The sequence below is a fragment of the Symphodus melops genome (assembly GCF_947650265.1).
Source record: "Symphodus melops genome assembly, chromosome: 6".
NCBI lineage: Eukaryota > Metazoa > Chordata > Actinopteri > Labriformes > Labridae > Symphodus > Symphodus melops.
In genome coordinates, this window is record NC_136696.1 from 20,112,380 (window position 1) to 20,122,683 (window position 10,304).

The 10,304-nt window shown below is 41.3% G+C and overlaps 1 protein-coding gene across 16 annotated transcripts in view; it reads right to left on the bottom strand.

The window, feature by feature from the left end:
- Nucleotides 1–3,368, bottom strand: part of LOC306826024 (pleckstrin homology domain-containing family A member 5-like) — a 68,810-nt gene extending 65,442 nt beyond the window's left edge. For 8 of the 16 annotated variants that reach the window (XM_079347069.1, XM_079347064.1, XM_079347058.1 and 5 more), the window contains exons 1-3: nt 3,213–3,367; nt 3,030–3,106; nt 1,788–1,845 (exon numbers count right to left, since the gene is read on the bottom strand). In XM_079347069.1, the coding sequence (XP_079203195.1) occupies nt 1,788–1,845; nt 3,030–3,106; nt 3,213–3,304 (227 nt within the window). In that variant the 5' untranslated portion in view covers nt 3,305–3,367. Of the gene's footprint in view, nt 1–1,787; nt 1,846–3,029; nt 3,107–3,212 lie in introns of all 16 variants that reach the window. The other 8 variants (XM_079347063.1, XM_079347062.1, XM_079347072.1 and 5 more) reach the window with 4 other exon arrangements.
- Nucleotides 3,369–10,304: the final 6,936 nt, after the last annotated feature.

Genomic DNA, 10,304 nt, shown 5'->3' on the forward strand with positions numbered 1-10,304 from the left:
CTGTTAAACAGCGGGTTTATTGTGGATCCTGCAAACAGTCCAGAGACCCCCCGACAATCAACTACAGGAAGATTACAACCGATCTGCAAACCCACTGGGAACTTACTTGTCTCACAGCAAATACATTCGCATCACTACAATGAATTAAGAGTTTTAAACTTGTCCTAAAACCTAAGAGGTGTCTAAAAAGAAGCTGAGGCATAAAACTGTCTTTATGTCTTTATCTTGTCTCTTCCAAAATGCAGTCTGAACAATGTTGGGACAACTGAGTTGATGTTGTTATTTACACTTGTTTCGTAGAGAACATTACCACGTCATCTGACTCTGAAAGAATCATGGTGATCAGCTAATGAATGAGGTCCCTGACTCTGTTTTTTTGTGCTGAGAAGCTGTGATAAAATACTGGAATATAAAATGACTGCCTTTCAGTCAGACTCCCTGGCAACCTGCCACAGAAAGCTTCTCAAATGTATGAGGAAGTCAAAGCTGAGAGGGGATTGAGTGGGGATAATAGGACATAATAACCTTAGCCTGTGTATTGCAATCACACAGAGGCATTTTTGGATCTTAGTCGAGAAATTCTTCTGCAGAATATCTAAAGCCCTTTGCGAGAGGAGCATTTCATTACGACTTGCAAAATAACTGGATATTTGCACTCACATCCTTGGATATGAAATAGTCTGATGACAGTTGATGAATCAGTGCTGACTGAATGATAACACTTGTGATCTCTTTTCGGAAGTGGTATCAGACTACCGAGGATAAGAGAGGCTAAAAGTGAAACAGACTGCAGAGGAACAACAACGTCACATGGCCGAGTACTGATGTAATTCATGGAGAACGTGGTCTTCAAACAGTAAGGAGCACACTCAAAAACGTTCATCATGTCTTCAATTATTAAGGCGTTTTGGTTTCTTTTTTCAGACACAAAGTATCAGGTAAAGAGCTACATCTACTCTGATACTTTGTGTCTGAAAAACGAAACAAAAACGCCAGTAAGGAGCACAACCTGAATGAGACCTATGTTTAAGTGAACATCATTCATGTGTTCTCCAACCAACGAAACAGAAACAAAACGAGAAATTAAATAAGAAGACGCCTCAGAAACACTTTTGAACATCGACTTAAGACTAGTGTCATTTCAAAGTGTAAGCAGACTAAAGACCAAAACAACAAGGATAACTCCATTTTTTTAAATGTATTAACTGGCTGCATTACCAGTGGGCTCAACCCTTCAAACAGGCTCAACTCTGAGCAGTACGTCTGAACACATTTACAACTCACAAGAAACACCACGCTCGTGTCTGCCCAATATTTGCACAACATTCCCGAGTAATCATTAACCTTTTGCGATAGGCGTCTAGAGAACATAAAGATGGTGTAAAGGTTCCTAATTTTACAGCCAAGTCATATTTACTTTTAAAACACAGCATGTTCTCAGGAGCAGTCCTGCATTTCAATGAGCTCTTCATTCACTCCAGGCAGTAAAGCTGGGAAGAAATTAATTTGTGTTTATTACTAAGGCATACATGGTTAAGTGCATAAGAATGTGCTCTGAATATGCATGTTGCACGTCAATCAATCAGTTATTATTTATTTGTATAGCGCCAATTCCTTGCAAATGTTATCTCAAGGCGCTTCACAAAAGACCGGCTGAAAGGCCTCACTCATGTTTTTCTGTTGTAAATGAACAAGAGGATAGAGGGAGACGGGGGAGAGATGCATTGTTTGCAGGTTTTAGGATGTTGATGGATGTGTGTCCTGTGGTCGGTGGAGGATAAACTTACTTGATAAAGCAGCGTGCACCCTCAAAAGTATATCCTTCCTCCCATCCAGTGGGTAGATCTGTGAAAGCAGGAGAGTTGGTCAAACAAAAACATGTGTGTGTGTGATGCATTTGCATTTCCTAAAGTATAAGTTCAGGTGAGAAAAAAAAATCATACTTTTAAAAATCTATTTATTGTGGACTGGTTAGACAAAGCAAGCAATTTTTAAACTGCAGCTTCGGGGCTACTATACTTATTTGATTGGTTGAAAGTGTTGCTTGTCTATCAAAGACTCATCATGATAAATTCCCATTCTGTATAGCTAACTTAATCTACTATAACACATGAAAAACACAAGCAGAACATTCCTACAATGTAAAACCCAAATCTAGTGAGTTTAAAAACATGTGCAGCAGGGAGAACCTGCGGAAACTGAATGATGGTTAACCGACTTTTTTAGCCTCAATGACTTTGGACTATGGGAAATTCCATCGACCACAGAGCTGGTAGCCTAAAATGATTTGATGAGGGGAGATGGTGTGTATGAGTCGTTATTTGCAGCTCCTCTGAGACGCAGCAGCTCTTTAATGAGTGGGAATGCTCTGCAGAGACCTGAGGTTGAATGAGAAGGCTGCTACATGGTAACGTCACTCGTACACTGCAAGGGTCTAATTCAGCTAAGTAACACGCTGCGTGTATTATACTGACACGGCGCTTTTTTTAACGGAAGGGAGATAGAAAGCTCATTTTGGAGATTTATAGCTAACCTTTACTAGTCTCTCCGTCTACGGCAGCTGTTGCTCTTAAACTACCTACTGTTTTTTTAACTGGCTCGACTTCTCATCATTTTGAACAGACTGCATGTTTGAAGACGAGTCCAGTTTTGTTCAAACTCAAATAAAAATGCGAAATGACTTCAAATGCTGGTGGCTCCTGATAAAAGTCGTCGTTTAACAAGTTGTCATGTAGGTTAGACTGACAACAACTCGTCCACTTCACTGACGAGAAAACGAGGCTCACGCGGACCATGGCACGAGCACAGGGGCAGAGGTGGGTACGATGAGAGGGGCCGCTGCTCACTTTTCACAGCACGAGAGACCAAAGCTCACTCACGCGCTCAGAAACGCAGCACCTGGCTTGTCTTCTCATCGTGGGAAGTATCAGTTTCGGCATACAGTATGTACAACAACAATAACAACAAGCCATGACGGCGAACATGTCAAACTTCACAGAGAAACTTCCCCGCTTTAAGTGTCACCTCACCTGGGGTTTTTCTGTGCCCGGTTATTACCGCCTCGCCACTTACTGGATGCAGCCAGGTTGTACTCTTGGCTTCTTCGCTGTTGAGAGAGGGAGGTAAAGGCAGTCATTATTGCACGGCGACTTGGTAAGAATTACAAAACGGAAGAGAAAATAAAACTCGAGCAGTGTTGAAAGGTTGATTACTTAATGAAGAAGACGCGTCCATCCCGAGTAACCCCATAACTCCAAGAAGAAGGGAGACAAGAAATCCACTCGGGCTGTAGATCCGCCGCCATGTCTGGCAATATACTGTATGACAACCGCGCGGCTCCGCGCTCGCGAGTAGCGCGTACACGGAAACCTTGGCAACGGCGTGTAGCTGAGAGGAGGGAGGGAGGTAGAACAGCCAGGTAGGAGACGTCTATTCATCTGTCTGAGGGGTGATTTCAACTTAAGACATGTACAATAAGTTTATTTTAAAATTTAATTAGAAATTCTTATTCGATTTCACTGAAAACGTGGTCTTCATGTTTGATTGAGCAATGGTGCTGTAGTGGATGAACACATTTTTAGACGTAGGCCTACTTTGTGTTATTTCGTGCCTTCTTGCTTGATTGTGGATGCATAGCCTACTGTGACAAAGAAAGACACCTAGCATGAACAGCGTGGGGGCAGGGCCAGATTAAACCTGAAAGGAAGCCTCGGGGCAGAATTGATCTGCTGAGCCCCCATATGCCTTTTTCACTACAGACAATTTCACTTGACATTAAAGGAGGAGCTCAGGTGTTACTTGTAAATTTAATGATGCGCTCCTCCATAGACCAATTTAGAGAAGATGTCACATTTAAGTCGCATCAGTTACGTATTGTGGTGGCAAAAAAAAGAAGCAAGCTAGATGTCTGTTTTAAGGGGAAAATGTCTGATTGTGTCACCGGATGTCAAGATATAAAAATAACTTTAACCACCATCACTAAGGAAAAGTGTCCTTGAAGACGCCTTTTAAAGCAAAACCAATGCTGTATAGCTGTAGCTTATGCCCTGGCCTCTGGCAGTAGGCCACTTCGGTTCTTTATTTACAAAAACAGGCTGACAAACCTCAGTATGACATGTCCTGGACATGACAGCAAAGTAAAAATACGTACAAATCTTCAAAAGATTTGTATGTCTTAAGTTTTTCTTTGTGCTAGATTCAAAGTTGATGTTTGATGCATGTCCAAAACAATGCAAACAGTGATGACATGTTAAGAAAAACCATCTTGTCCTGTATTGTTGTCTAAACTCCTGGAAGCCCCACAAAGTGTTATTGTTTTCCAAACATGCTTTAAATATTACGTTTAATCGAATATGACAGAGTAGGCCTATTGAGTTTTGTCTTCACAAACAAGATAAAGACGATCAAGGATAACATCCAGCCCCTTCTGTGTGTTACCCCTGCTGTTTCTGAGCCTGTCTCCAACATGTGGTCCTCTTTTAGGACTGTGACGGTTGCAGATGTTTCAGCAGTGGTGTCCAAGATGAAGCCCTTCTCTTGCTCATATGACGTCCTTCCTTGTAGGCTCTTTAAAAAAGTGTTTGGGGAAATTGGCCCGTGTGTCACCAAAATGGTTAACCTGTCTTTGTCTACTCGTGTGTTTCCCACTGCCTTCAAACATGCCATAGTGGAGCCAATACTAAAAAAAAAAAGCAGGCCTAGAGCAAACAGAACTCAATAGTTTTAGGCCTATTTCTAAGCTCCATTTCCTGTCTAAGATCCTTGAGAAGGTGGTCTGTAAACAGTTGACTCTTTTCCTGGATCAAAGCAACATCCATGAGCCGCTTCAGTCCGGTTTTCGTAACCAACACTCGACGGAAACTGCCTTACTGAAAGTGTCCAGCGACATTATGATGGCTGCTGACTCTGGAAAATGCACTGTTCTAGTTCTCTTGGATCTGTCTGCAGCCTTCAACACTGTAGACCATCAGATTCTGCTGAGAAGACTATAAGGGAGCAAGTTGGACTGTCGAGATCAGTTCTAAAATGGTTCTCCTCTTATCTATCTGGACGTAGCTTCAGTGTTGCAGCTAATCAAATAAGGTCGGAGTCTGCGGACTTGTTGTGTGGAGTGCCTCAAGGTTCCGTTTTGGGTCCTGTTTTATTTGTGTTGTATTTGACTGCTATGACTTCTGTATTGTCTTGGCTTGTATATTGCGTGTGATGTTTTTAACTTTGTTTGTGAAGCACCTTGTGGCCTCTGCCTGTGAAAGGTGCTATATAAATAAAATTTACTTACTTACTTACTTGAGTCACAAGTTAACATAGGCTTTTTTTTTCTCCGCTTTCATTCAAGCTGTTTTAACACATCCCTCAGACTGGATGTGTCTGTTTCTGTGTAAGTAATCCCAAATCCATAACAAATCAAAACGACCACCAGAGGTTTAAAATATTTAACTTTTTAAAAAACGAATTACTGTTTACATTGTAAACTGACCTGCATGTCTTTAAACATATCTGTCACTCCACATTCCACAAACTCTTTCATATACATGAATCTCTCTGAAGGTACTAAACAGCAGTAGTACGATGTTTAACATTATTTTGAAACTAGTTTGAAGGAATATATATTTTCATAGATTTGTAACTGTGTTGGTATGAAACTCTACTTATATGGTCATAGCAGGCAAGTGATGTGCAATTATCTTGGACCAAGGAGGATTTTTTTGGGGCAGATTTTGCATGAGCCTGCTAACTGGTTACTCTTGTACAGGTGACTAAGATGCAGGCAATCAAGTCCAACCAAGAACCTTCGTATGTAAGTCATCCCTCGTCTCTCTATCCTGGTCTGTCTTCTCGAGTCCCCCTCCTGCGCTGTCCTCTTTAAAACCATGATGTTGTAACTGAAAAAAAGAACAGTTGTGATGTTCATTTTAAAAGTAGAAATGTGTAAAGGCAGAGATGCCTTACTATGTGTAAAGTGTAAAACAGGTAACACTGAAACTCCAGTATGGGTCCTTGAGTTCTGGCATCCTGGGACAGTTGTCCGTTTTGCACGGTTGATAATCCAGCCTTGTATGATTATGCAGGTTGAAATACAAACACACAGTCTGCACTGGCAAAAACTGGTTTTAAGTCTTCATTTGGGTCCCTGGTTTCGGCCTTTTGTCACTGTTCTCTCAAACTGCAGCATCAGCCTTTCACACCACACAAAGACAAGTCATCCAACACCACTGTTGCTGGCCTGTTTGTTGGCATTGTGCTGCATTGTGTTTATGACACATATTTAGCAACTGCTTTTTGGACAGCTGGTGGTGCTGGTGGAGGCACATGACGTACCTGCAAACTGCTAGGTCGACCACTTTGGAGAGTGAGAGGGAGGGGTAGAGTTAGGCACTGATGCTCCTGGTCAAACACTGAGCTCTTTGTTTCCGTCTTACCTTACGGCAGAGCAGCACAGCTTTCTGGTTGTTTGGCATAAAACGTGCATTTCTTTGCTTTATGTACCTTTGGATTGCCCTGGCATCCTTTTGAGGAGTAGTACAGAGGCTTTATGGTGTAATGCAGTCAGTTCCCTAACCTTCTGATCAAATGTGTAGATGGATTTTTAATTCAAAAATTCACATATCTTTGAACGCTTAAAATGTCTTTATTGGGCAAAAAGGTAGAAAACCTACTTACCCAAGCCTTAGCTTCTCCATAATTGCTTTTAGAATAAGCGTGAATAAGATCCATTAGGGTGAAAATGATTGGATTAGAGCCTGATACCTACCTGGATGTGCTACTATACCCGTGGGATCTGAAAATGAGGTAGTGTCTGAAAGCTGGAGTCTGTGCTTCTTCATTATCCAACAGGCTAAACTTCTCCGTGGGCCTATTTCTTACCATCTTTGGTCAATACAAAAGAAGAGTTAAGCAAACAAGCACTTGTATCAAATTCCACATAGACTTAACCCATGTATGACAAAAACATGTTTACTTCAATATGCGCATGAGGTCATCATATTATTCCAAGAGAACGCCAAAACATGGAGTTCTTCCTGTTTCCCCTCTACTGACTTTTTAAACACGATTATGAGTAAACTTCACTTCATTGTGCAACTTTGCATGAACTTCTGTCTCAAAGGTCTAACAGCACTGAAATAACAACAAGTCCAACACTGTGGGTCAGTTCATGTACTTCTACTTTTGGCAGAAGCAGAGATTTCTCAACTGCAGCCCACAGTTTAGAGGGTGAAAGATAACCGCTTTTCTCGAGCTTATCATCGGCACTCAAGCAACCTGATGTGTCTAAGTTGGAGGCCAAAGTGAAAAAAGAAAGTTTGTTTTTCTTCAGAAAGGTAATGAGCTTGTAAAGGATGTTAATGCGATGCCCTGTTTGAAAAATGTTCCTTCCGGTCGAGTGCTAGAAAATAGAGACATGTGAGAATTCTGGGGGCTTTAGGTCTTGAACCTTTGTTCATTTTGTCAGGCTGTGATTTCTCTGAGAGTCACCAAAAAAACATGAAGCATAAGGAGAAGTCATCGACCATTTTTTAAAGCATTGGCTTCAAACTGCTTTTAGACGAAACAAAAAAAAGCAAGATTAGCGGAATTACACAGGCAGCCTCTCAAAGACTCTATTCAGCTCACAAAATATTAATTGTAATGTCCTCAAGGAGTCGAATAAGGTCTGAATATGTAAAGTTCAAGAAAGAATTATAATAAGAGCATACAGAGTTGTGTCTGATTAGCATTTTGCAAAGCACTCTTACATAATTCCTCAATGCTCTGCTGAGCGAGGGTTCTCCGCTCAGCGACACAGGCCAGACTCGAGGCATCAGAATGTAATTAAAGGTTGCACATTATCAAGCAGCTGTTGGAGTGCTTTGTTCTGGTGCCAGCGCCAGTAGCCTCATGCCTGTCTCTGTCTAGGTAAGAGGGAGGACCCTCCTCTTTTAAGACTGGAACAACTCGACATCGGAGCAGACCTGTCTTTTTTTTTGCTTGCATCACAAGCCTGCGCAGACAGAGCTGATCACTGAGTCTGAACTGTGGGGGGGGGATTTGAACAAATTGCTACCTTGCAACAGAGAGGAAACTAGTTGTTTTATGATTAGATAAACATAAGAGTGCTAAATATAGCTTCACAAAGAAATAGTCAGCTCACAAGTGCAGTGGGGAAAAAAATAACTTCTGTGCACACCACCTTTCTGTGGTATCACTTTTTTTTTTCTAACCCTTACACAATGCTCAGTGATGTGAGCATGAATGAGTAACCATGCTTCTCCGATTGCAACACACGGTATCATTTGACTGGCATGCATAACCCACAAACCATGTGTAGCTATTATCATGCAAGTCAGCAGGCGAGAGTAATAGGCACATTGCAAAGATGGTAAAACACTTATTCTGTTTAAATGCAGATGTATGCAATTGCAATATGCTGTTTATGGAATAAATATGGGTTACTAGGCCTTGAGAGTTTGTGAAGATAAAAAAAAAAAAAAAGACCCTGAAAGCAGGGTAATTCTCCCACACTCACCTCTGAATCATTTAACACGCTTTCCTGAATCACAGTTAGTCACAGCTTGACAAGAACCCAACCCACAAACGGCTCTGTGTTCACCAAAGCCATGACCTCACTGCACCCGTATCCTCTTTGGATGCTCGCCGAAAAGTTTTGATTTCCAGGTTTTTTTTTTGTTTTTTTTCTGAGATGTTAGCTGATGTGTGCCATCAACACTGAACGAGTGGGTTCTGTGTTTGGTCATTTTGAGGATGCGATGGAGGAAGTCAATTAGAACTGCAGGGATTGAAAGAGGAAACACATTGCAGCTCTTGCTATCAAGAAACGTTGTTTCTGTTTTTCCTCACATCTACCAGGATGTATTTATCTCTATATTTTTAAAGTGTAAAAAAAAAAAAAGCTCAATGCTTCAGGCTAAAGGACTGAAAAGGTTGACTGCGTTACTTTCTGTAGAATTCAAGACAAACGTTTTGAGTTTAATCCACAAAGTCAGACCAAAAAAGGAATATCTAAACTATAATGAAAATCTTAACTGTGTGTGGTCTTTAAGCATTATTTGTTCTGACAAGAACGTCTGTGTAAAGATAATGGAATTAACCTCGATCCACATTAGAAACTCCTTCATTAATTGCTATCTGTGCTTACGGGGCACTACAAGAGGCCACAGTAAACACTCTGGGCTTTAAATCACCCACACAGCTCATAAGTGGGTTCCCTATTGATTGCAACTGGCACCATTACTCAGTGTATGTTCCTCTGTGTCATTTAAGTAATGGAGTAGATCATAAAAAACGAGGGACTACTTTACATTGATCAGGGTTTAAAGCTCCACTTTGGTAAAATGCATAAATAACCTGACATGGATGAGAGTTCCCCAATATGCAGCGCTCATTAAAGCTCATCACATGTGCTGACTTCACAAAATCCTGACACACAACAACTCTTGGTTTCATCTGCTTGAGTGCAAGCCTGGGCCTTCAGCTTGTTTTGTTTTCAGGCGTAATTGGTAGATTACAGATCATTTTTCAGAGCGCTCCTACAGGCTCGGTGTGAGTGTCGCGTTAAAGTGCTCTTACGAAAGCGTGACGTGGCGGGAGTGGACAAGGCCACATTCCACTGCACACTTCTTCAATGTTTTGAGGGAGGACATTTGTGCATGTTAAAGCACTTTTTTTTGTTTTTTTAAAGAATAAGCTGATGACATGCATTGTATAACCACAGTGCAACCACAGCTCTGCAATATTCAAAGATGTCTCAGCACGCAGTCCCCCATCTGTGGACACACATATCCTGTGTGTCTGATGGGAAAGCTGAGCAGTGTGACAAACAGGTCATGAACATCTTCCCAGGGCAGCAAGGGTCATGTGAGCCAGAGTGAGAAAAGCTCCAGTCCAGGAATAAGTCTGTAAGATATCCTCAAGGACATGATGCTCATATTCCCTGATGAGTTTTGGAAGATAAATGTCCTGTTACCCGTCCCACGATCCAGTTCAAGAAGAGTTTTTTAATACATTAATGAAATAAACTGAATAAATATGTAATATGCTCACACTGGAACAGTGGCACACTCAGGCTGTCAGAGGGATAGGAAAATGAACAACTGAAGAGGGCTTCATGTGATGGAAACTTTCCCAAAAAAACCTGATATTTAAAACTCTCTTTTATTTTCCTGATAGATGGGCATCATACTGGACTCTTCTCCTTTTTATTTTAATTAATTAATTAAAAAAAAAAATTGGGGGGGGGGGGGGTTATATTGTCCCTCCCCCCACTGGGAATAAACTCTCAATGTTGTCTTGAGTGGAAAAGTACACCA